The sequence below is a fragment of the Sardina pilchardus genome, chromosome 15, assembly GCF_963854185.1.
Source record: "Sardina pilchardus chromosome 15, fSarPil1.1, whole genome shotgun sequence".
In the NCBI taxonomy this organism is placed as follows: Eukaryota; Metazoa; Chordata; class Actinopteri; order Clupeiformes; family Clupeidae; genus Sardina; species Sardina pilchardus.
The window spans coordinates 22907655-22931814 of NC_085008.1; the positions used below are offsets into that span (position 1 = coordinate 22907655).

Consider the following 24160-nt stretch of genomic DNA (forward strand, 5'->3'; position numbering starts at 1 on the left):
CTTCTTGCCTTGTTCTTATGGGCAGAGCAAAGGACCTATCAGGTTTTGAGCAATGTTGTATCTGTCTTATCTAATTGACTATATTATACTCCTTGTAAAGATTTGATCTATTTCCCACCCCACCCTACTTTGTGATGGTCAGAGTTGCTTTGAATTGAATAAGAACACAGCCGTTGCGAGGCTATGCTCAGGCTTTCACAAGTGACATTTATTGAATGATTCACCAGATTCACTTGTATGCAGCACATTACAGATGTCAATGAGAGCAAAGGACATAGATTATGTATCTCTTGAGTAGATTATCAAGTTAAAACGGCCAGTGGCCATCTTTGTGATATGGTTTGTGAAAAGTGACGGTGAGAAACTGACTCAGACATCTGTCAGCAAGAATTATGTAATGTCTGCAGCGTGGCCAGCCACTGAGTGAGAGTATAAGTGCCTTCCTCAGCTAGTAAAGTGTCCAGGCGTCCAGTGCTTCTGAGGTTGATCTCTCCCTCCCTTTGTTTGTTTGTCATCCGAGGTCTGTTTGGAAGTGTCTTTGTTCTCATCCAGATGTGATGAATTGAGTCTCTAGTTAGCCTGTCCTTCAGAGCAAAGTGGTAGCAGATCTCCTATTCTCGCTCACCCTTACACACCCTCTCTCTGTCTCTCTCTCTCTGTCTGTCTCTCTCTCTCTCTCTTTCTCTTTCTTTCTTTCTCTGGTAGAGATAAACACATGCAGTTACACATGAACTGTAATTTCACACACTCCTCTCAGTGTGAATGTGCTAACTAACACACACACACACACACACACACACACACACACACACAAACACAAACACACGCTCTCTCACACTCTTACTCTCTCTCACACACACACACACACACATTCACACACCCGTACTCTCTCTCTTACAAACACACGCACGCACACACACACACACACACACACACACACACACACACACACACACACACACACACACACACACACACACATTATTGAGTTCCATTATTAGGCTGATATCATAAGATAAAATGTGCCGAGGTGCTTATCGACTCTCTGCTCTGCACTTGTAGAGAGGAGACGACAGGGCAAATTCCAGCCTTTCCGACGTCTCTTTGGGAGGAAGAAGAAGAGGGAGGCCACTTGTGAGCGGGGCTGTGCCGAAGCTGAGCTCAAGCCCTGTCACTCAGTGGGGGACGTGTGCAATGGGGTGGTCTCAGATGATGAAGAAGCAAACCAGCATCTAAGGTAAGGCAAGCTCCCCTCTTTGGTCAGAACCAGTGGTGTAGTGTAGTCTAGTTAGTTGTAGAGGGTATACTGTGATCAACCCCAAATGTTAATTCCTATCCTTGCCTGTTTTAAGTGGGTATACTGAGATGGTGATTGTTTTTAAGTGGGTCTACTGCGTAGTCCTGCGTATCACGTAGACTACACCACTGGTCAGAACTGCAATAAATGTAAGATTTCTGTATCATAGTGTGTCAATAGACATTCATTCAATAGACACAATTCATATACAAGGCAATGAGGTACAATGAGATCATACTGTATGTACCAGAATCATTCCCACTGTCAGAACAGCGATAAGCTACTGTGTTCCAGAAAGTACTATCACCTTTTTTATATCAACTTTTTGATTGATAACATTAGTATACAGTACGTCACCTGATAACCAATAGTGTGAGAAAAGCAAAGCAGTTATTAGTATTTTACAACCATGATATCTTGATGAAATTCCACTGACAGTGCCAGCAATGCAGTATTTGGATTATCATCATGCTGACATGTCGATTTTTTTAGATTTTCACTGATGTTTATGAGCTCCTTGTATCTAATAATTTCTGTAGCCTACAGTCACTAAAGCATCTGTGTAAATATGGTTTGGTAAAAGACTACAATGAATGAAAATAAAAATGGACATAAACTACAGAAACACTTTTTTCAGAGAATACTGATCAGTTTGTGGCAGCTTGTGACATAACATGCATAAAATATGATACTGGGAACTTGTATGGATGAGAACATTTTGTTTGTGCTCTGACAAAAGATAAGTGTGTTTGTATGTTTACATGTCTCCATGTTTCCTGTTAAGGGACTCTAAGTGTGCATCTGTGTGTGTGTGTGTGTGTGTGTGTGTGTGTGTGTGTGTGTGTGTGTGTGTTTTCAGGGAAGCGAATCCCTTGGGGTCTCGAGCGTTGTCACATGACAGTATCTTCATCCCTGAGGACTCATCTGAGAAGCCCAACACAGAGCAAAGCATGTCTCAGGAGAATGTCTCGGATAAGGTCCGCAACCTGCAGGTGAGTCGCATACAGAACTCTCAGAGAAGTTACACTTGCTCACATACACAAATATGCACCAATATCCACAGACATGTGAACACTGCATGCTAATATACCGTATGTAAATTATGGAATTTATTGTGAGACAATTTCAATTTGCCATCTTTGTGCTCAGTGTGTTTGAACGCTAATACGCTAACAGACATGGGCAGTATTTTAATGTATTTTAGATACGTATTTCATGGAAAGAATCAAATGTAACAATCAAATGTAATGTAAAATCTGTTTGTAACAAAATACTCTGAGGGATTGTATTTAGAGTATTACAAATAAAAAGCCAAAATGTAATCACTCAGTTAAATATACTACCTATAACCATGACAATAAGCTATGCTTATCATAGACGGGGGGGAAAAATGAGAGGAAGTCAGCTGAGGGAGCCAAAATGGTCATTGTGGTTGTAAATTTGTAATAACCAGCGGTCTGTCAGTCAGCTCTTTCTTTTGCTTATATCTCAGGTTTTTATTTTTGTTTTGCTGAGCACTGTCCGCCATCTGAAGAATATGGCAGTTGCAGACAGTTATTGGGGTTGTGACCATAGCTTCACGGGTATATTTGGTTAACAAGAAAATTAAACAAAGTAAGAGGGCAAACCTATGTCTGAAGATTGAAAAGTTTCCATGGCAACACTCAAAAACGCTTTGTAAGGTGGATTGATGATAAACTAAACTGGTTGGTGTGAGTTTTTCCACCACATTATTTGATTCCACTGTTGCAAAGCCTGCTTGTTGTCAGCTCAGTCATCGTTTACATTGATATGGGACACTGATTAATTTATTTTACTTCATAGGAGCCCCAATATACAGAATATCCCTCTGCCAGCCAATCAGAAAATAGTATTTCTTGTCTCTTGCGGAGACGTTTGTAATAATAACCCTTGTAGTCTCTTTCAAAAGTTGGGATACTATGACTATTATTGTGTGTGTATTTTTGAACAAATTACTAAATACATTATTTTAATTAAACATATTTTTCACATCAGTATTTTGTATTTTATTTTGTTGCATTTTATGAGCCAGTATTCATAGTTTGTAACAAAATAGTTTTTGATGTACCGGTACGTGTGCCTACCTCTGCACTCCAACATTTTTGTAAATCATGAAAATCTTATCCAATTTGAAGTTGCAAAATTATTCTCTTCTATCACTGAATTATCTCTTTGATTGAACAGAGGCAGATAGCGCAAAGTATCAAGTTTGGCCAGAAACCTCCATCACTGAGGAAGAGTGAGGATGATGAAGGCAGTTCCGATGAAGAGGAGGTCCCTAGAAGCCCCCTGAAGGTGATGGCACAGGTGGAGACTGAGCCTGCTGATGACGTTGAACCCCAGGTATCTGTATGTTATAGTTATGTTACAGTGTGCTGGGTTGTCAGATGTTTGTATGACAGTGCACTCTGCTATAACGGTGTAATCTTATCTATGAGCATATACTGTATTCCTACTCATGAGTACTCTTATGAGCATTGTGATTATGATTATTATAACTATGATTCTTACTTCTGAGTATGTATTCTTAACTATGAGCATGCATTTTTGCTTCTGAGTATGTACTCTTAACTATGAGCATGCATTCTTACAAATGAGTATGTATGTACTATTAACTGTGAGCATGTATTTTTACTTATGAGTATTTATTCTTAACTATATGAGTATGCATTCTTACTTATGAGTATGTACTCTTAACTATATGAATATGCATTCTTACTTATGAGTATGTACTCTTAACTACAGTATGAGCATGCATTCTTACTTATGAGTATGTACTCTTAACTATGAGCATGCATTTTTGTTGCTTGCACCTCCTCAGGCTGCTGCTGCTGCTGCTGCTGCTGCCGCCCATGCAACGCCTGTGAAGTCACCGCGTTCCAAGCGTATTCTTCCGCCAGAGGGCACAATCGAATCAATCAATCTGGACGCCGTCCCCCAGTCCGGTCCTCGCCTGGACAATGCAGCAGCGAAACACAAGCTCTCGGTCAAGCCCAAAAACCAGAGAGTGTCCAAAAAGCACCGCAGGTTCACACAGGTAAAGAGGGAAAGGGGAGGTTTGATCTACTTATATACTCATTTACTTTTATAAGATATTTAAAAGCTTAAAAGTGTGAAGTTGTGACAAGTTCATGTAAACTGCAAGTAAACCACAAACGTAAAAATTATATGCAAGATATGAATCAAAAGCAACACACCTTCTGCCAGTGGCAAGGATCTTTCAGTATAGAGAAATATTGACCTCCAGACATAGCAATGACCCTTTCAATTCAGTGGACATTTTTGCAGTATTCTGAGCTGTGTATTTTGAAATCTGACTATTTTTGCATTTTAAATATTCTTCCAGGAGCTTCAAGAAGTCGACCTCCCAGGCATCCTGCAGGAAGAAAGTGATGGAGAGAGAGCTGCAGAGGAGCTCAGTGGGCCTCCAGAGCACTCCAAGAAGCAGAAGCTCCAGGACGATGAGCGAGACCAGCTGGAACTCAGGCGAAAGAGGGAGCAGGAAGAAGAGAGACTGAGGGAGGAAGAGAGGAAGAGGGCAGAGGATCTGAGGTTGGCACAGGAGAGACGCCTCAGGCTAGAAGAGGAACAGAGGAAAAGAGAGGAGGAGGAGGAGAGACGGAAGATAGAAGAAGAAAGGAGGAAACGAGAGGAGGAGGAAAGGGTGAGAAGAGAGCTGGAGGAGAAGAGGAGACAGGAGGATGAGGAACGCAGATTCAGAGAGGAGCAAGAGAGGAAGATGAGAGAAGAAGAAGAACGAAAGAGGAGAGAGGAGGTGAGGAAGAGGGAGGAGGAGGAAAGGAGGCGCCTGGAAGCTGAGCGTCTACGTCTGGAGGAGGAGAGGAGAATCATATTAGCGGAGGAGGCGGCAAGGAAAGAAAGGGAGGTGGCTGAAAAACGAAGACTACGTGAACTAGAGGAGAAACGAAGGAGAGAGGAGGAGGAGCAGGAACGACTGCGCGAGGAAGAGAGAAGACGACAAGAGGAAATGGCGGCAGAGAGAAAACAACAGGCTGAAGAAGCGGAAAGGAGGAGGAAGGAGGAGGAAGAGAAAGAGAAGAAAAGACAGCTGGAAGAACGGGAGAAAGCCCTCGGGGGAGGAGAGATAGAGTGGAAGAGGAAGGCTGAGGAGATGCGATGGAAAGAGATGGAGGAGCGACAGCCCTTCACCTTCAAGGTCTCCTCCGGGGAGAAGCAGATTTTGTTCCAGAAGGTCAATCTGACACCGGTGACTCCAGGCACAGCCCAGCAGGCCTCTGGCTCCTCTGAAACAGGAGAGGGGGTTAAAACTCCATCATCAGCAGGTGCTGACTCACCAACTCGCTCCTCAATATACGTGCCCCATACAGCCATCCTTGTCACTGGTGCCCAGTTGTGTGGGACTGCCGTGAATTTAGACCAGATCAAGGACACTGCCTGTAAGTCACTCCTGGGCTTGGGTGAGGACAAGAAGGCCATGGGGACACCGACAAAGACCAAGACCTCTCCGGATCGTAAATCCGGGAAAACGAAATCGCTCAATTTGTCTTCCGCCCCATCAGATCAAGCCAGCGCTGCTGTGATGGCAGAATGGGCAAGCATCCGATCCAAAATCTTTAAAGGTGTGGAAGAGGGGAAATATGAGGAGTATCCAGAACCTAAACAGAGCAGGAAGGAGGACCAGGGCCGGTCCCCTAGCGAGGACACCGATGAATCCCCCCAGTTCCCCCACCCCAACCTCAGAAAGACTCTGTCCGCCAGCGCCAAGTTCTCCATCACCCCCGCACGGAAGAAGTTCGGAGACTCCAACAGGAACTCTGAGATACTATATCCAGATGAGCAAGATGACAGGACTGTTTCTCCGGAACCCTCTCAGCCCGGCCCTTCGCCCACCTTCTCCTCTTCAAAGTCCCAAACCAAGGGTACCAAAAGTGTCCGAATCTCAGACAGCTCGGAGGAATGCATGTTTGCCAAAGACCTGCCTTCCTTCCTTGTCCCCAGTTCAAGCCAGGGATCCCCTATACCCCAATCGCCCGATGTGGAACTCCCGAATTTTACTGATTCTGAGACCTCTAGCTTGGACCCCAGGGACGAGGGCGAGGAGAAGGACCTGGGAGGTGACGAGCGGCCATCTCCGTTCGGGATCAAGTTGAGAAGGACCAACTTCTCTCTCCGCTTCCACAACGAACAATCCTCCGAGAAGAGGAAGAAAAGGTACAGTGCAGGCGACTGTTTTGATGGCGTTCCTGGACCCCTCACCCCGATGGACTTGGAGGCAGTCTCCCCTGTGTTCTCTGACCGAGCAAGCCCCACGTCCCCTCTCAGAGAGAATGTTGTTTTCAAGCCTGCAACGTCACCAAATGTCGGTTCTCAGATGAAATCCAGCAGATCCCCGGTACCGTCGGTGGGTAGCGAGAGTGATCGGTTCAGCCCGAAACCCCCTGTTTATCAGAAACCCACCACGGTCCTCAAACCCTCAGATGGCGCCACCCCTCCACACTCCCCGCTGCCCAAACTGGGAAGGATGTCCCCTGCTGGCGACGCAGGGGAACTGCGGAAAGGATCACCACATTTGTTCTCCGACGACGAACGGGGTTCCGTAAAGGACGATGAAGCATCAACTTCATCCCTTTCACCAAGGATCAGTCCGGGAGAAGAGGAAACAAAAGAGAAGAAATCTTTCTTTCCGTCCATCAGTATTCCATGGAGAGAGAAATCTGACAGGAAGGCCGAGCTTATCCGAAAAGGTACGGCCAACATTACTGTCTTAACCACTTAGATATGGACATCAGATTATTACGGTGAAACTTCTTTGAAACTTGAATGCCACACAAGGAAACGTTCCCTTAGAGATTAACAAACTTGACAACAGAGGCGGGCATCCCTGTTCCAGAAAGTAAAAGTCCTGGCATATATTCTTTCTACCTGTGCACTTAAGACAGCTGACATTACTAACTATCTGATCTACCTGGCTGCTAATTAGAATGAGCTGGTTTACTAAATGGTTGGATCAAATACTTGGCAGGACTTTTACTTTCTGAACCCGGGATGTCCGCCTCTGCTTGACAATAACCAAGGCACTTTGAGGTGGTGCATTTCATGATGTTTGTTTTGTGTGACCCTCTCCATCCTGCAGAGAAGCCGTCCCTACAGAGCAGACACTCCCTGGACAGTTCCAAGGTGCAGGACAAGGACAAGGAGGCTGGCCCTCTGTGGATCACCCTGGCCCTGCAGAAACAGAAGGGCTTCAGGGAACAGCAGCAGACCAGGGAGGAACGCAAAATCCTTCGGGAGGCCAAGCTGGCAGAAAAACAGGCCCGAGAGAGAGACAGCGTATGTCCCAAACAAGTAAATTACACACGACACCTATCCACATATTTTAGAAACAAACAAACAAACAAACAAACAAACAACCAGGCACATAAACACCAGGTATGTAACTGAAGCGCTCCATTCGCAGAACGTACCGTATGCTTCAACAATTATCAGCTAAGCCTAATGCTAAAGAAAGTAGTCCAGTGCTCTTAAACGATTTTTGCACTCTGTGAATAGAATGCTTCATTTAGGTATCTGGTGTAGCCTGCCTGCAGCAGTGTGTTTTAAACCCTGATCATTTAATAATGCATCGAACAACATTTTCTCTGAGATATTTCCCTGTGGTGAACAGATCTGAAAGTGAAGGATGAAAGGTTCTTTCCCTGTAAAATTATGTTGGTTTCTGAACTGCTCTTTTATTTCTCTTCTGTGCTCAGACCGTGCTCAGTCCAACAGAGGGTAAGGGGAGTGGAAATCCAACGCCCCCTAAACCCCAGACCCCTGACGAGGGAAAAAGACCTGATAGTCTCCTTGGGCGGTTTGAACGCCGCGAGAACCTGAAAAAAGCCAACACCTTGCCCAGCTCTGTCACTGGTAGGAGTCATACTTGCTTAAACTTCAGCGTTACTCTGGTTTTGCCAAGTGTTTAGTGCTTCTGTGCTTCAGAACAGTTTTGTCTGTGGATTTATTCTGCCACATTCCTCTCATCTCATTTTGCTGAAGCGTTTGGTTTGCCTGCTCTCTGTTCTTTTTTCAGCTCAAAAGGACAGCTGATGCTCAATCTGTATCTTTATGCCATTACTAATGTTTATTTTGGATGTGTGTGTGTGTGTGTGTGTGTGTGTGTGTTTGTTCTTTTTTTATTTTTGCATACTAGTTGAAATCACAGACTCGACTCCGTCCCCGCCAGCCGTAAAGGAGGTCTCAAAGCGCTTCCCCCCGGGCGACTCCCAGCAGGTGTCCACTGAGCCTGCTTGGCTGGCCCTGGCCAAGCGCAAGGCCAAAGCCTGGAGCGACTGCCCGCAGATCATCAAGTGACCCAGCAGCCCTGAACTCTGACCTCTGCCACAAAGCAAATAAGACGACCACACAGACAAACACACATATGATGCACACATACTGTACACACAGACACACACACACACACACACACACACTGCACACACATACACTCTTCACTTAGGCCCCATCGTCATGCGATCCTGGGATGATGGCCTCAGGTCACTTTTGCCACCTTCATGCTCGCCAAATAATGACACAAGCTACGTTTTTCCAGAGGTACATTCCACCTGGCGAATGTTCACAGAATGTTCATCACGACAGCTGTTATACCGCTGCTGTTGTCACGGCATTATTCCCAACAGTTAACCCGGCTTACCAAGAACACCAGTGTGTCATTGGAAAGTGCCATCAAAATTTCTTTTGGAGTTCATGTGAATTTTTGCCTTATCGAGTGTATGTTCATACTCTTGACGTAAAATTTAGGTATTGTCGATAATTGCATCTAGCCGGTTGTTCATTTTGTAGTATTTGGAATTCAGCTTCAGTAGATTTGAAAGAGTGAAGAAATGGATAGGAGAGTAGAATACAGGGTAAAAACAGGGGATATTTGCTGGGCATGTTTACTGAAAGGAGATTCCTTTTGCTGGACACTACATACAATTATTCTACATTCTTCCATAGAGGATATCATTATATAGACATACTTACACCTACATACAGTTTATTGATATGGTTACAGAACTATAATCAGTATCCAGCAGTCAATCAGCTGCTCGCAAAGCCCTGATGAGCCAACCATATACCCATTAATGCTTCAATAGCCAATCGCAGCCCAGCAACTTCACCACAAATAATAAGGATATCTTCTCATTTTGTAAATACATGATGACGCATGTTCACATATTTCAGACTTTGTTCACATTCTGTAAAGTTTTACATCTGTTTACCAATAATGTAGCGTAATATAATGACATCATGGGGGATTCTTTTGGGAACTGTGTTTTAAGGGCTAACTATATCACATGTAGTGAACACCTCTTGCATCATTCTCTAACTGTGCAACGTGCATGAAAATAAATGCCGGCTACTGTTTTGTATGTTTTTTTTTAAATGGACATTATTACATGGCCTTCACCTTTGTAAATGTGTTGAATCAAGAGAAGGACAGAAACAAACTGAAAAAAAAAATTACACTTACATCTAACAGCATTACTAAGTACGATTCTCACTGTGTCCGTAACAACTGTGACTAGTGTTATTGAAGCTCTCGTGAAATTCACCATAATGATGCTTGGTCACCTTGTTAACAAATGTAAGAACTTAAAAAGGGAATCTGTCACTCGATTAAGTCTCCTTGGCACCATGACCATGTCGATGCACTGAATCACAGCATTTGAGGACCGACCCCGCTTCTTGCACAGTGTTTCTATTACCCCGTGACGACAAGTCCTTTCCCACCATCGGGTTCAAACTGACTGCCTGCTTGTTGTAACACACACACTGTTCTCCCTGTCGTAGAGTGTGCTAGCTGCTCCCATACCATGCTATCACAATGAGCCAGCGATGAGAGATCGAGACTAACACACCCACAGACATGCACCCAGGGGGAGTGTGTGAGAGCATGGCAATGAGGGTTGATCAAACTGCTTTGAAGTAATCTACTGTACGAGTTAACAGGACCTTGTTCTCTCATCCTCCTCCACAACCTAATTTAACATTCTGTATGTATGTAGGTATGTACGTATGTATAGAGTTGGCTCTGAAGAATAATCCTCAAGAAGCGCAATTGCTTTGTCCCTTTGTTTTTTCCCCCTTTGGTTGTGTGCAATCGTGTAGTGTAAACAGTGTTGTATGTAACATGGAACAAACGACAACAAAAAAACTGGTTTGTTGATAATTGCACTTTTTGTTTCACTTAGAGCTACTGATGAGATGTCTCCTTAAGTGATGCAAATGTTATGAATTAATTCTGTAGAGAAAATTAAAATATAATGTTGAAATTTGTGTCAGAGGAAGTACTTGGTCTCACTTTGTTCACTTACTATATGGCACACAATATTTATAGCCTTTAGACATATACAAAACTATAATTTATTACTTATAAAAATAAATACATCATCAACATGTCAACACTTGTGCGCAAAAAAGGAATTGCTCAATTGTTTTATGAAGAGCTCATAACAGGGTCCTGCATCATCTCCAAGCAGTACACATAGTCATTGCGACACCCAATTACAAGGGTCTGTTCCCATACGAGCGGAGAAGAGAAGAGCTCCCCGGGAAGAGACAGAGAGGCACACACTGTCCCATCCTCTCCGTTTAGGACCCAGACCGTCCCATCTGTCGAGGCGACGGCCACCAATGTCTGCTGCCTCTCTGGGGGTCGGCGAAAGACGAAGGGACTGGAGTACACCTTCCCCGCCGTCTGGAACTTCCACAGCAGTGAGCCATCTGTGCTGCTCAGGCTGTACACACAGCCGTCATGTGACCCACACACCAGCATTTGATTGGACGGCGGAGGTGCTGACACAACACAGGGGGAGGAGAAGACTGGGCCGCTGGTGGTGAACTGCCATAGCTGTTTAGGTGTGGAGGTTTTAGGGAAAAAAAGAGTTGGCTAAATACGGACTGTAGTGTTAGCATACACAGAAAATAACACATCATCACTGACATGAGCTCTGGGACCTGCATGGGTGCATAGACGTACGGTATGCATTGAAACGCAAACACACACACACACACACACACACAAACACAAACATGATAGCTCTCACGTTCTCTTACCATTTCACCGGTATGGCTGAAACTGTAGATGTTTCCATCCACGGAACCAATGAAGACACCACTGCTGGAAGAGCATGGGGAGGAAAAGAAGGGAACTTCTCTTGAGCTTGTCCACACGGGGGCGCCAGTAGTCTGGAATCACACAGAGGGGTCAGTTCTCCAGCCAAGGGGTGAAACAAGGGCACTTTCTAAAATATATTGCTATATACTGTATATATATATATATATATATATATAGAGAGAGAGAGAGAGAGAGAGAGAGACAAAAAGAGAGAGAGAGAGAGAGAGAAAGAGAGAGAGAGAGAGAGAGAAGGGATGAAAAAAGGGCACTTACAGAGTTGATACACAGCAGATGGCCTTGTAGTGTGGCTGCATACAGCAGGCTGAGAGTGGGGTGAAGACAGGGAGAGGAGAACACAGCACCCCCACCACAGTGACGCTTCCACACACAACTCTTCTCCTGAAACAACACATGCAACAGCAACGGAGAAAGAAATTAGTTTCCTGGATATACACACCATCGCAGAAAATGATACAGTCTAAAACGAAGATCTTAGAGAAAATCGATGCAAAATCCTTAGTGTAAAGGTCAACAAAGTACACCTGAACATAAATACACAGACAAAATCTTTCCACACACACACACACACCCACACCCACGCATATTGACACACACAATTTTCCCATTGACGTGCACAGTGTTACTAGTACCTGTGGGTTTAGGGCATATACATGGCCATCGTGTGAGCCCGCGTAGACCAGGCCACTGGCAGGGTCCACAGTGGGACTGCTCTTCACAGCGTCCTTGGTCTCAAAGGTCCACCACGTCTCTCCTGAGTCAACACGCAAGAAATACACCTGCCCATCGTAGCAACCTGGGAAGAGAAACACACAAAAGTTCACACACCACACAACGTGGTGAAATACACCGTCCACAGACAACGAAAAGACTGCAGTTGAAGTCAAATGAAGTTGTAGCCATAGATGCAACCACTGCTTAGTCGTACTTAAAAAGTGTGAACAACATGCATATTAACGCTTCATGATTCATTCAGCAGAGATCCATTTCTCATATTCGGTTTCTCAGGATTAGACGTTTGTGGACAGACACTGACCCACCACAACCAGAGTCCCACAGGCAGAAATGGCGGCGGAGGACTCCAGCCTGTCCCCGAGCACCCGCTCCCAGCGCAGCTCTCCGCTGCCCAGATCCAACGCCTGCATCCTGTGGGAGTGGGAGCCAATGAAAGCAGTAGCCGCGCCAGAGACGGACTCCACCATCAGGACCGGAGAGGCGTCCACGCACCTGCCTGTGTCTGAGCTCCACTTCTCTCTCAGGGAGAGCCGAGGGGTGTCCACGCTGGTGCCTGCCTGTAAGTCCGAAGCAGCCCAGGACAGAGAGTCTGCGGAGTTGTTTGGGGGTCCTGATGCATGGGGAGATTTCAGATTTTCATTTCTTTCAACTGTTACAGTAAGGTCTGTTTCTGAGTTTGTCTGTTGTACTGCACATTCATTTGTTGTGGTGTTCAGTTGACTGCTTTTTGCACTCTCATTTGCACTTGTATTCTCAGCTGCTTGTAAATGGCCAATTCTGACAACTTCTCCAGCTCGTCGGACTACATATCCCACAATCCTTGTGCCTGAGGCCACAGCAACTCCCACAGGCCTAATAGATGTCATAGTCATGGATGGATCTTCAATCTGCCTCTTGGGAGGAATAGGAGAGTGGGCTTCTGGATCCCTATGCTGTCTCTTGGATGTAACCCGAGTGTCTAAATCGAGCTCTTTAGGGAATGTTGCCATAGTGACATGGTTTAGAATATCCAAGTAAGAGCCATCCAGCACAACCTCCAGTAGCCCCGCTGAGCTTATCCCCGTGGCAACGGAAACGGTGTCACAAAAGCGCAGAGCCTGGAGAGAATCCCCTCCACTCAGCAGGAAGTTGGCCTCCGCCTCCACCAGCACATCCTCAGACAGACCGAGCGTGTCCTGAGGGGTAAACAAACAAAACACAGATAAGCCCTCACAGACATTCCAAAAGAACACCAAATCCTGCCAAATCTCAAACCTTATCTTGTAATTTCATATGGAGAATTTTAATCCATCTGATTTGAAATGTGCAGGCTTCTTAATATGCAGTATTTAGTGTCTGCATGTAATGGACTAAAAGCATCTGCAAAATAATCATAACCATAACCATAATCCAGTATGGTAAAAGTGTTAAAAATATCGCAGCATACAGTATATATATCATCATGTACATTGATATTTATGACACCTGCTACTCTACCTTCCAGAGCATCTGTACTCTTTTCCTGAGAGTGTCTGGAGACATTCTCTTCTTGTGGGTTCCTAAGTGCTTTCTGTGACTCTCATACATCATCTTCAGCTCCCCTAGGGCCACTTTACCTGAAAAAAACAACAACACAGTTATAATTATCTTTTGATCAGTCACCAAGACTCAGAAGCAATGTCTTAAGCTGAGCAGTTATTTAAAATGAAATCTCTGAGAGAGGAGAGCAACTTGCTTTACCATGCGAGGTGAGTGGCAGCTTTGGGATGGGCACCAGGGAGTCTGGGATGGCGTGACTGGGCAGAAGGTCCGACAACCTGCGCTGGACACTTCTCTCCAAGCCTGCTCGAGGGATGGAACCATCACCACCAGATTCACCATGGCGATCATCAGAAGACACCACAGGGTTTCCATGGAGGTGTATAGATGTAGAGGAAACAGCATCTCTCCTGGGTTTGCTGAGGGAGGGGACCTGATCACCATGGTGAGCATGAGAGGAAGCGAAAGATGCCTCAGCGTGTGGAGGAGATGGCACGATAAAGGCGACTAGTCTGCCTCCCTCGCACAAACACACAGCACAGGCCTCCACCTCAGTCAAACCCTCCACCACCTGCACGGGACAAACAGAAAGAAAAAAAGTACATCTCTTCATCCTCTCTGTTACCTACATATGGCCTCTTGAGGAGTCTGAGACAGTTCCTACCTGCTGCACAGCATCAAGGTGAAGCTGCTGCCCGTGGCGTTTGACCAGCCGGTCCTTCCTGCCAAGGTAGAACAGCTGAGCATCTCGTATCGATACCCAGTCCCCTGTGGCACGCATAGTTCCTGGGACAGTGGTCTCTTCGTCATCCAGAAGACAAACTCTATCCTGCCCACCTGTGTGGTCACGAGTAAGAAAGTTTAAAAACAGTGCATTTGCACAGTTTACATGTACATTGCACAGTTTGTGTTTACCTGAAACATACATGGAATTTGTATATGAAAGCAGTATGATACCCATAAGGTCTTTCTGTAAAACTGAGCAACAAGCGAAGCTTTACAAAAAGCACACTGCACTGAAAAAAAGAATACAAAAATAATCTTAAAAGGAATAGCAAGCATGCTCTGGCTAAGGAAAAGGGGATAGAGAGATATTATCAGACACTGATTATTCTGATCCATATCGCTGTGGTGAGGTACCATGTAAACAAATATCATCAAGCGAGCGAGTTCTCACCTATGAACACCTGCCCCTCCCCTTCAGTGACCAGTCGTCCATTATCATCTCTGACCTCAATCACAGTATCCATTAAGGGGTCACCAAGAGGCACTGAGTCTGTGATCCTAATAACAGAACAACACACAACATACCTTGATTGATTACTCTATTGCATCTACACCGGCAAACTGCAAACTATATATTTCCTTTCCATGTTTGTGCGTGAAAACATAGTCAAGCACATTAACACCAGAGCAGGTGCTTGTGAAATGCATATTGTTTCTTTGAGACAGAAAATAGCTGCATGACACTCACAAGTGGGTAGATTCCGTCTCTGAGACTCTATGGCAGGTTGCCCAGCAGGACACCTCTGTGGTACCATAGAGGTTAAAGATGCGAGTGTGATTCCCCTCCTGCCTCCAGCTCCTTAGGACAGCAGGTGAGGGGCAGGCTTCACCCCCAAGGGCTAGAACCCTCAGGGAGGAGCCAGAGCTCAGAACTTCCTGCTGTAAGACACACCTTCCAAAGCGTCCAAGAAGAGTGGGAGTGGCCTGCAAGAAAGGGTGCCACCCCATCACGATTGCAGGTCAACTTGGCAATTGTTTAAGCTCTTAAACAATTACCTCAATGCCAACTGTCCTTGATAGTTATTAATACTATACTTAGTATGTACCGTTTTAAATACTAATCTTAGCTGTGGAGATAAGGACATACCGTAATCCTGTATGTTGACTTTGCGTGCACTCACTTGTAAGACTGTTGTCTGGTGGCGTGTGAACAGGACTTGGGCTAGACGGCTGGGCATCCTCTTGATGACTGTGGGTACAATGAGCAGCTGAGCTCCAGAGGTCAGGGCCAAGAACATTTCCACTGCGGAAGGGTCGAAGGTCAGAGGAGAGGCCAGGAAAATTACATCATCAGCAGACACTTCAAAAAGGGTCCTGCGGAAAAATAATGCATGCCAATCACAATTGGTAAATTGTACTTTCATCACTGCCTTTGTGTCAACAACAAACAAGAATGATAAAAATTTAAAAAAAAAAAAAAGTCTTAGCAATCAAACCGACCTGAGATGCATGATGTTGGATACTATACAACAGTGGGGCACTCTCACAATCTTTGGCTGCCCCGTTGTACCAGATGTGTGCAGAGCATAGGCTAGCTTTCTCTGGCAATCAGTCTTTACAGCAGAGGTCTTGATTATACTGGTGGAGAGGTCTTCCTGACCTTGCACTTTATTAACTGCCTTCGTTTCATTGTTTCGGGCCTCAGTTGATGGCCCTCTGTGTATCCTGATTAAAGTTAAATTCTGTGTTGGCCACTCTGCACAGATGTCAAAGGTGAGGTGGCTGGAGAAATCTGCTTGGAATTGCTAATTCCATACAAATAGACAAGATAATAGACAAGTTAATAGCTTCTTATATGAGCCACTTGCATTATAACAGGTACAGTGTGACTCTTCATGCGAGTATTATATTTGTGATACTGTTTGTCATTTTCAGATCGAAGCTCACGCCTTTACCTGAAGGAGTTCATTTTGAATGGCACAGTATGTCAGTTTACATCGGTCAAGGATTCTGACTGTCTGTACAGGTGGCACTTCGGGGTTGAGTGGCAAATAGGCTGAGGGTAACTGAAGAATGCTATTCAGACATAAGAACAAACACACACTGCTCATGAATACTGTGTAAACAAAACATTTCTATTTCATTTATTGGGATCCAGTAGCCTATACTAAAGCATCACAGAAAGTGGTAGGACTGTGTCCAATCATACCCCAGTACCCAAAGAGGAAGGTTGACATCCGGATAGCAGAATAGTCCAATTAAATGTTCATTCTGTAAGCTGGTGGATCTAAGCAGGTTTGTTAATTTGTTGCTTGAAGAGAGTAGCTCTTCATATGTAAGCCTCGACATTCCCATTTCCGTGCCACTGTTAAAGGTGACAGCTGTTCTGTTGCTGTAAACAGAAGCAGCCTCCTGCACCATCTCGTGAAGGGTCTTTAACTCCATTTTTTCCAGAAACGCAGTGTATCTGTCACCTTCTTTGTCTTGTTTTTATTTTAGCCAGTCGTTTACATGATGCAAAAGAGTCAAGACAGACAGACATTCACTGAAATGATGAGAAATTATGGTTACTTTACAGCAATAACCATCATGTGCAGTCAACACCACAGACAGCTTCCCTCAAAGAAATCTAGCTCGCTCGCAGCAGTGTCGCATGAAGATTACGTCATATGCGGCGCAGGATTCAAATCTTTGAAAGTGTACCGCGCTCTTTTTGTTCGGATTTCACTTGTCGGAAGAAACCCGAATGAATGCATTGTTTGTTACACACCTATTTTGGCATTAATTTAAGCCGAAGCCGTGAAGATGGACCCAGAGCTGTGGACAGAGTACAAGAAGAATGCAGACACTTTCAAACAAAGAATAGAGGATATCTGTGAGAAGGTTAGCAAAGCTAATGCTAATATAACATTGCATGAGGTGTTGTGTTGTTTAACGTTAACGCTAGCATTATTGTGAAAGCGAACATGAACTGGCTGAACGCTAAAAGATGTTAACTTGTTTGGTGATTTAAGATGGCTACATCAACTTGTTGTTAGCCAACGCGGCGTTTCCAACTTCTGTGCTTTTAATGTAACGTTAAGCTAACATTTTAATGTAGAATGTCAAGGTAACATTTGATGGGGGCGGCAACGTGCCACTAAAAACAGCTGATTTAATGCACTGTCTTGTCAGTTAGATAATGTTATCAAATAGTAATTTAACTAACTTGATCCTAATTGAAACAGTTCTGTAATGTTACTTAATCAGTTTAACGTCAGCACTCAGCAATCACCATAGACCATAGCTAGTCAGTACAAGAGGATAGGAGTGCCCTAGTAGTCAAGTAGTATGCACTATGCAGGAGAAGTTGTAGAAGAGGAGGTGGAGAAGGGAAGTGGAGAGCGGGTTATAGTTTCTAATGTCACATGTTTCATTTTTCAATCACAGTATGCCAATGTTGAAGATCCTGGGTTTGACCTATGCTTGGAAACCATGACCTTTAAAACACGAAAAGGTACACATTTCCTATCATATCATCTCTGCAAAGCGTGTAGATTCATGCATGTATCCATCCTACCCCCTAGTGGTGAATGCCAATACAGTACCGATTTCAGTTCAGTACTCCAGAGTATGCATGGTTTAGGTGTCACCACTTGTTAGGACATTTTACCACAGAGCTAAGGTTGGTTTATTGAATATTACTCCACAGGGACAATGCCAGCAGACAGTCAAGAGGCAGATAGAAGACTACAGTCTTTACAGGTGAGAAAATGTGACTCCCATTACCATTTCTGAATGTATTTCAACCTGTGAAGGACCAAGTGTTCTTGTTTTGTGAAACTTTTTCCTCCCCAACTGTATCTGCCAATAACAAACTTTTTCTTTCCCAATTGTGCAGAATTTCGCAGAAAAAACTTTGAAGACACGAAGAGGTAAAACTATGATATTTACTCTTTGACGTTGACTTTAATGCATGTCTATATTGCACATGAATTTCAATATTATGTTGACATACCAGAGTATATTGATATATTTTCCAGATCTGAACAACACTGAGGACAAACTGGTAAGCATTGCATTTCCAGCTGTTTGTGTGTTTGTTTGTATTGTATTGCCTGTGGACCAAACCTGGTGACCTTTCCTGGCCTAGGGGGGGCTTGTTGGTATGGCCTAAGTTTCAAGGGGGGGCAAGTGCGTGGTTTAGTGACGAACCTGGGTAAGAAAAGCTTCTACAACAGGACCCATATGGCATTGTTTTGCTGGGAGAATGAAGCCATACAACTCTTCCATTAGAAGATTTACTTTACCCAGGGTTGTCACTAAAGCACATACTTGGAATACCCCAGGTCAGTGATCAGGGTCACATACATATCACAATGTATTGTTACCATAGTTACAGTTTTTTTCATGCAAACTAGCAAAAGTGACATACTGGCTACTAGATAGCTAACTAACACAGAAATTACTTACTTTTAACAGACTCATTACAGTGCTGTTTGTTGTACAGTGTTGTTGTAGTTACAGTTGTACAGTTTGATGTGTGATGTTTTTTTTAAATCTGTTTACTCTGTTGTGTTGTGTTATGAAGTGTCTCTGGCTACAATTTTGGCAGAAGTTCACTTGGCCCATGATTATGTAAACACAGCAGGAATTATAGCCCTGGGGTTTGTAGCCCAGGCCAAAGTCCCTGTGCCGATGGCCCACAGTATAAACGAGGCTAATGATGTTGTGGGAAATATTCATTTAAATATTCATTTAAAACAGATTGTAAATGTCCTTGCTCTGTAAACGCAGGTCTTTGACGATGACGACGATGAAGAAGTAAAGGAGAATCATGATCATAATGCACTGGAGAGGGATATTGAGATCAATCCAGGTACATGTGCTTGCACACAATCTCTATGCCAAGGCATATGTTGTTATGTCACGTTGTCATCCAGCATTAAACAGTTTGGTTTTTAAGCTATTCCTGCCTTTGTGCCTTATTCTCTTTTCTTTCTTTCTCTAAAGGGCAATCTCTTTTGGAAGCGTCCCATGTCTCGTCCAGCCAGCTGTCCCTTCCTGAGGAGCAGGACCCAGAGCTGGAGCGCACATTCAGCAGCCAGAGCGAAGGGCCCTCGCTGCAGGACCTGTATCCCAGCATGCTCAGCCAGATCCGCGGCGCCTGCCAGCGACAGCAGGTGTCCGAGGCGGCCAGCTCCCTGCGCCGCAAGTACCAACGCCAGCGCTGGAAGGCCAAGCGACTTCTTCCGGGACAGAGCTTCATTAACAGCTCTGGAGTCAGTGGCTCCATGACCTCCCTTGCTCACAGACCCCTAAAGGCGAAGACTCCACCACTTGCCCCCGAGGCTAGCGCTGAGGCCCAGGCTCACTCCCACCAGGCCCAGGCCAGAAAAGCAGGCAGTGGTCAGAGATCCTCCCCGTGGAAGAGTGTCTCCTCGCAGGGTGCGGCAGAGCAGAGACCTGTGCTGGTGATGGACTTCTCCACACCGCCTTCCTCTGGCCCATCGAGCCCCAGCGATGCCTGCCAGGAGCTGGACACAACATACACGCTGAGTCACCATTCAGAGCACGAGGTCAGAGAGCAAGAGCCCAAAGTTGCGTCGTTCCATCCCAGTGTTGTTGGCTCCCATGCTTCTCAGCCCATCACTGGCCTGTATGATGCTTGGAACCAAACACAAGTGTGTCCCTCACCAAAGCGAAGGAACTATGAGGGTTCTCTGAGTTCCCCTTCCAAAGTGAACTCTGTTCTGAACTCGCCTTCCTGTCATCACCACAGCAGGCCTGTGCTCATAGAGGATTCCCCTCCACGCCAGCAGGAGGTGCACTCATCGTCTCGACACTTTCCCTACGCTCCGCATAGCCTCCAGGAGACACACTACTCCTCACCTCACAGACGTGAGGCTCTGTGGACCTCCCCAACGAGGAGTCGCCCCAAGACACACTGTCCTGCCAGCCCCCAGCAACCGTCTCTCAAGGCTCGCCCCAGTTGTAGTGTTTCAATGGGAAGCTACAGTCCTCACAAGCGAATGTTTCTGAGCAGGGAGGCTCCTCGTGGTTCTCCTTCCAAGTCCAGCCCTGGGAAACCTCCGACCATCCGCAGTCCTTACTCCACCGCCGTCCCAAAGCCTTCCTCCCTCTCCCGCCACCCAGAAATCATCGCGTCGCCTAGCCATCGCCATCGCCATCACCAGGAGAATGCCAAGCCTTCCCCCGGCCACTCTCCAGCTCTCCAGACACGTAGACGGTCCCTCTCTGGTCCGCGGGATTCCGAGCGCGGTCCTGCTGGGCGGCTCTCCTCCTCCATCCAGCACGTCAACCAGCAGTTCCGCCAGCTGTACCACCAGCACATCTGCCAGAGGAGGTCGCGGTCGCCGTCTCACCACGGCCCCTTGTGCTGCCTGTGCGAGCAGAGCGCCGAAGGCTGCAGAGCCAGCCCCGTCACCAGCACCACCACCAACACCAGCACCAACACCAGCCCGGCCAGGACCAACCACTCCTGGTTGGCCGCCCTCTCCCTCACGCCAGTTCGGAAACGCCGCTTAAAGCCGGACCGTAACCCTCTCTTGAAGCGCCTTCACAAAGGCCAGCAGGTGTACAGTCCGCTGGTGGAACATCAGCATTGGCAGGAGTCTCAGCAGGCGGAGAAGAGGCGGTACGCAGCAGAGGGTTGTGATGACGCGGCCTCAGTATGTAGTGAGATGTCTGACGAGAGCCAGTCACCAAATCTGTACCAGGGCGCCCAGACCAGCAGCGGTGGTCGCTACCACCACCACCATCACACTGCCGGCCCCTCCTCTTCCTCCTCCTCGTACTCTTACGCCACACTGGCCGCCCTGGGCCTGGCACCGTCCCACTCCCACCCGCGCCTGAGCAAACGCCGCAGCCAGTCTGAGCCCAAGGAGTCACCCAGCCTCAAGCGCTTCCGGGAAAGTGCCCAGGCGTTCAGTCCATCCAAGCGTCATGGTTACCCTCAGCATCATCAAAGTGCCCAGGCTCACAGTCCATCAAAGTCTCGCGGTTACCCCCAGCATCATCAAAGCGCCCAGGCGTTTAGTCCATCGAAGCGTCATGGTTACCCCCAGCATAATCAAAGTGCCCAGGCATACAGTCCATCCAAGCCTCATGCTTACCCTCCGCAGCATCAGCATCAGCACCATCACCATCACCATCCTCATCACCATCCTCATCATCACCCTCATCAGCAGCAGCAGCAGCAGCAGTGGGGAAGAGGTGATGGTGACGGCGATGAGCTGATGGCCTCAGTGGGCCAGGGGCTCTCAGAGGAGCAGCGCACCCGCAGCAGGGCCCTACTGCTCCAGTGCCCCAGTCCCCGGTTCCTCAGGGCAGCCATGAGGCTCATGAAGGCAGGCAGGGCCAGGGCCAGGGCCGGGCCCAGCCTGGGGACTCACCCACACGCTTCATCCCGGGTAAGAGCCCATCGTATTTATTCGGTCATTTCCCTTGTATTAGCGGCTGCAAGCATGTTTTGACTGCACCTTTGCTGAAAATATTTTGCGAAATCAATGTAACGCTCGATTAATATGCAATTTACTTTACATTTTTTGTTTTTTTTATTTCAGAGAAGTCAGCAGGACCAGATGATGCATGAAACTGAAGGTAAATTGACTGTTTTCCACCCATATCCAAATGTAGTGGGGAAAAAACAACATTAAGTGTTTTTTATTTTATTATTTATCAAAATTGTTTAAATCATATTTTTGGTTTGTTTGGTTTCAGCAGGAATGTCAGAAGAGGATTGGAATAAAAGTGGACTGTCACACAGGTATTTGTCAACCTGACTATTCATGAACAAAATAAGCTAATCTTTCCAGTTGCATTTTGGGAAATGTGTGCTAAATTATATTGGTTGTAGGACTGTAAAGGGCAGTGTAAAGGTTGAGAATAAATAATCCCCTTTTCAATAATAACCTTCTGCACTCTGCACAGCGCAGTGGCAGGCCAATTCTTGTGCGCAAGCCATTGACGGTAATGGGTTTCATAACACAGCGCTGCCGCTTGCATGTACAATGTGAAACCCCATTTTAAAAATGCCGTCTATTATGGCCTTAGATCAGTATTCACCATGCTGTCTGTTATGGCTTTAGATCAGTATCCACCATGTAGATCAGTATTCACCATGCTGTCTGTTATGGCTTTAGACCACCAGTATTCACCATGCTGTCTGTTACGGCTTTAGATCAGTATTCACCATGCTGTCTGTTACGGCTTTAGATCAGCGTTCACCATGCTGTCTGTTACGGCTTTAGATCAGTGTTCACCATGCTGTCTGTTACGGCTTTAGATCAGTATTCACCATGCTGTCTGGAAAGACTATGGCGCAAAGTATGATTACATTTATTACTTACTGTAGGTTGCGCATGATTCTCACCTCTACTGATATCTGTTTAATTGGCAGCCTTCATGTCATCACTTAGCATCAGTTACGGTGAATAAGTGTAACTGCACAGGATTTAAAGCAACACTAAAGAGTTTTTTGTACCTCAAAATAATGTTTCCAAAATCATTTCAGTGGTTCATCAACTTGTAACAGGGTGAACGGCACTTCTGCATTCGCTTCCCGGCCCTCTATCGGCTATAACCGCACTATGTAAGTTTACCAGATCGGGTAGCGGATCTGTAGTTCGATGGAATGAGACAAATTAAGAAACTACAAATTTGGCTTGATGTCGCAATACATCATACTTTCATAAAATCATGCAACACACTCTACCTTGTCTATGAACATCGTTATTTGCTGGATAAACAAATAGCGTGCGTGTGAGTGACAGAGGAAAAGTGCTTTAGTGTTGCTTTAAAAGTGATTTGGAGATTACCACTCCTGGGGCATGTTCAAAAGCAAAACTTTGTGTTACTATTTCTGGTTTGGCTTGGATACAACAATGTGCAACAGGTTTTTGAGGTTGTTTTCTTTCGTTTTGATGGGTGTGTCAGAGGTGCTGTCCTATCAGCATCTACATGTATACAAAGCCCGCTGTATTAAAAATGCAGTGAGCACAGCATATCTACCTGGACATTTACAGATGAAGTAGTTCAAGTTCAAGTTTGTCATGTACTCATAAAAAGAATTTATAAGTAATGAAATTCCTTGTGCTCAGTGTCCATTCAACTACAAAAATAAATTAAAAGTATAAGAATGAAAAGAAAATTAAACCTATTCTTACATCATTTTCATCAGGCTCTGAATAAATGTATGAAAGACTGCAAACACTGGCCTTCTCCAAGCACTTAAGCAAAGTGTTCATCAACGCATCACTGTTTATGTTGAATCATATGCTTTGCAAGGTTTTTTCCGTGCCCAGCCCTGATTTTACTTCTCTTTCTCTACAGCGTGTCACGAAGAAGACTCCTCTACGGCATACCGCGTTGCTGAGGATAACTCTGGAACACATTGGGTTCTCAACAGGACTACCTCAGTATATAATCTGTCCCTCTAAGCCATACATGCTATGATGGTCTGACTCCTAACTTGCACAGAGAGCTATAAAGAGTCATGAGAGTTAAGAGTTATAAAGGGCTGATTATACTGTATAACTGGTCTGTTGTCTGTCAGGTAATCTGTCTGTTTCTGTCTAAATGAACTAATATTTTACAACATTTATTTTAAATAAAAACACCTTGAAAAATACATTTTAGGTTAAATAAAAACGCAAATGGCATCTTAAACACTTTTTAACATAATGATGTTAATCTCTGTAAAT

At 45.4% G+C, this 24160-nt stretch overlaps 3 protein-coding genes across 5 annotated transcripts in view; 2 read left to right on the top strand and 1 right to left on the bottom strand.

The window, feature by feature from the left end:
• The window catches only part of cracd (capping protein inhibiting regulator of actin dynamics), a 27794-nt gene extending 17188 nt beyond the window's left edge, over positions 1-10606 (top strand). Inside the window, exons 2-9 of one of the 2 annotated variants that reach the window (XM_062557078.1) lie at positions 1063-1237; positions 2157-2289; positions 3503-3661; positions 4140-4355; positions 4665-7044; positions 7434-7645; positions 8050-8206; positions 8490-10606. In XM_062557078.1, coding sequence (XP_062413062.1) covers positions 2248-2289; positions 3503-3661; positions 4140-4355; positions 4665-7044; positions 7434-7645; positions 8050-8206; positions 8490-8650 — 3327 coding nt within the window. In that variant the 5' untranslated portion in view covers positions 1063-1237; positions 2157-2247 and the 3' untranslated portion in view covers positions 8651-10606. The remainder of the gene's footprint in view (positions 1-1062; positions 1238-2156; positions 2290-3502; positions 3662-4139; positions 4356-4664; positions 7045-7433; positions 7646-8049; positions 8207-8489) is intronic. The other variant, XM_062557079.1, reaches the window with a different exon arrangement.
• On the bottom strand, positions 10602-17071 carry aasdh (aminoadipate-semialdehyde dehydrogenase). The gene is made up of 14 exons (XM_062557077.1): positions 16666-17071; positions 16412-16532; positions 15957-16261; positions 15638-15830; positions 15205-15440; positions 14908-15014; positions 14395-14567; positions 13932-14301; positions 13689-13807; positions 12514-13387; positions 12110-12273; positions 11733-11858; positions 11399-11530; positions 10602-11192 (listed from the first exon to the last, which is right to left on the bottom strand). Exons 1-14 carry the CDS (start codon positions 16899-16901, stop codon positions 10779-10781), a joined length of 3570 nt encoding a protein of 1189 aa, XP_062413061.1. The 5' UTR covers positions 16902-17071; the 3' UTR covers positions 10602-10778.
• Positions 17072-17157: 86 nt separating this feature from the next.
• si:dkeyp-117h8.4 (uncharacterized protein LOC572032 homolog) lies at positions 17158-24125 on the top strand. 2 transcript variants are annotated; one of them, XM_062557083.1, is made up of 10 exons: positions 17158-17339; positions 17886-17952; positions 18148-18200; positions 18337-18370; positions 18479-18504; positions 19233-19314; positions 19449-21868; positions 22022-22058; positions 22179-22224; positions 23790-24125. In XM_062557083.1, exons 1-10 carry the CDS (start codon positions 17262-17264, stop codon positions 23830-23832), a joined length of 2886 nt encoding a protein of 961 aa, XP_062413067.1. In that variant the 5' UTR covers positions 17158-17261; the 3' UTR covers positions 23833-24125. The 2 variants fall into 2 exon arrangements, with proteins under 2 accessions (XP_062413067.1, XP_062413068.1); XM_062557084.1 differs by having other exon boundaries at positions 22182-22224.
• The last annotated feature ends 35 nt before the right edge of the window (positions 24126-24160 follow it).

Excerpts from the sequence above, each read along its gene's own strand:
- aasdh (XM_062557077.1), bottom strand. The coding sequence starts at position 16,901 with ATGGAGTTAAAGACCCTTCACGAGATGGTGCAGGAGGCTGCTTCTGTT. Across the intron at positions 15,441-15,637 it reads ACCAGACAACAGTCTTACAA|GCCACTCCCACTCTTCTTGG; the intron begins GTGAGTGCACGC and ends CCTTTCTTGCAG. Across the intron at positions 11,193-11,398 it reads TCAGCCATACCGGTGAAATG|CTATGGCAGTTCACCACCAG; the intron begins GTAAGAGAACGT and ends ACACCTAAACAG.
- si:dkeyp-117h8.4 (XM_062557083.1), top strand. The coding sequence starts at position 17,262 with ATGGACCCAGAGCTGTGGACAGAGTACAAGAAGAATGCAGACACTTTC. Across the intron at positions 18,505-19,232 it reads ACAACACTGAGGACAAACTG|GTCTTTGACGATGACGACGA; the intron begins GTAAGCATTGCA and ends CTGTAAACGCAG. Across the intron at positions 22,225-23,789 it reads AAAAGTGGACTGTCACACAG|CGTGTCACGAAGAAGACTCC; the intron begins GTATTTGTCAAC and ends CTTTCTCTACAG.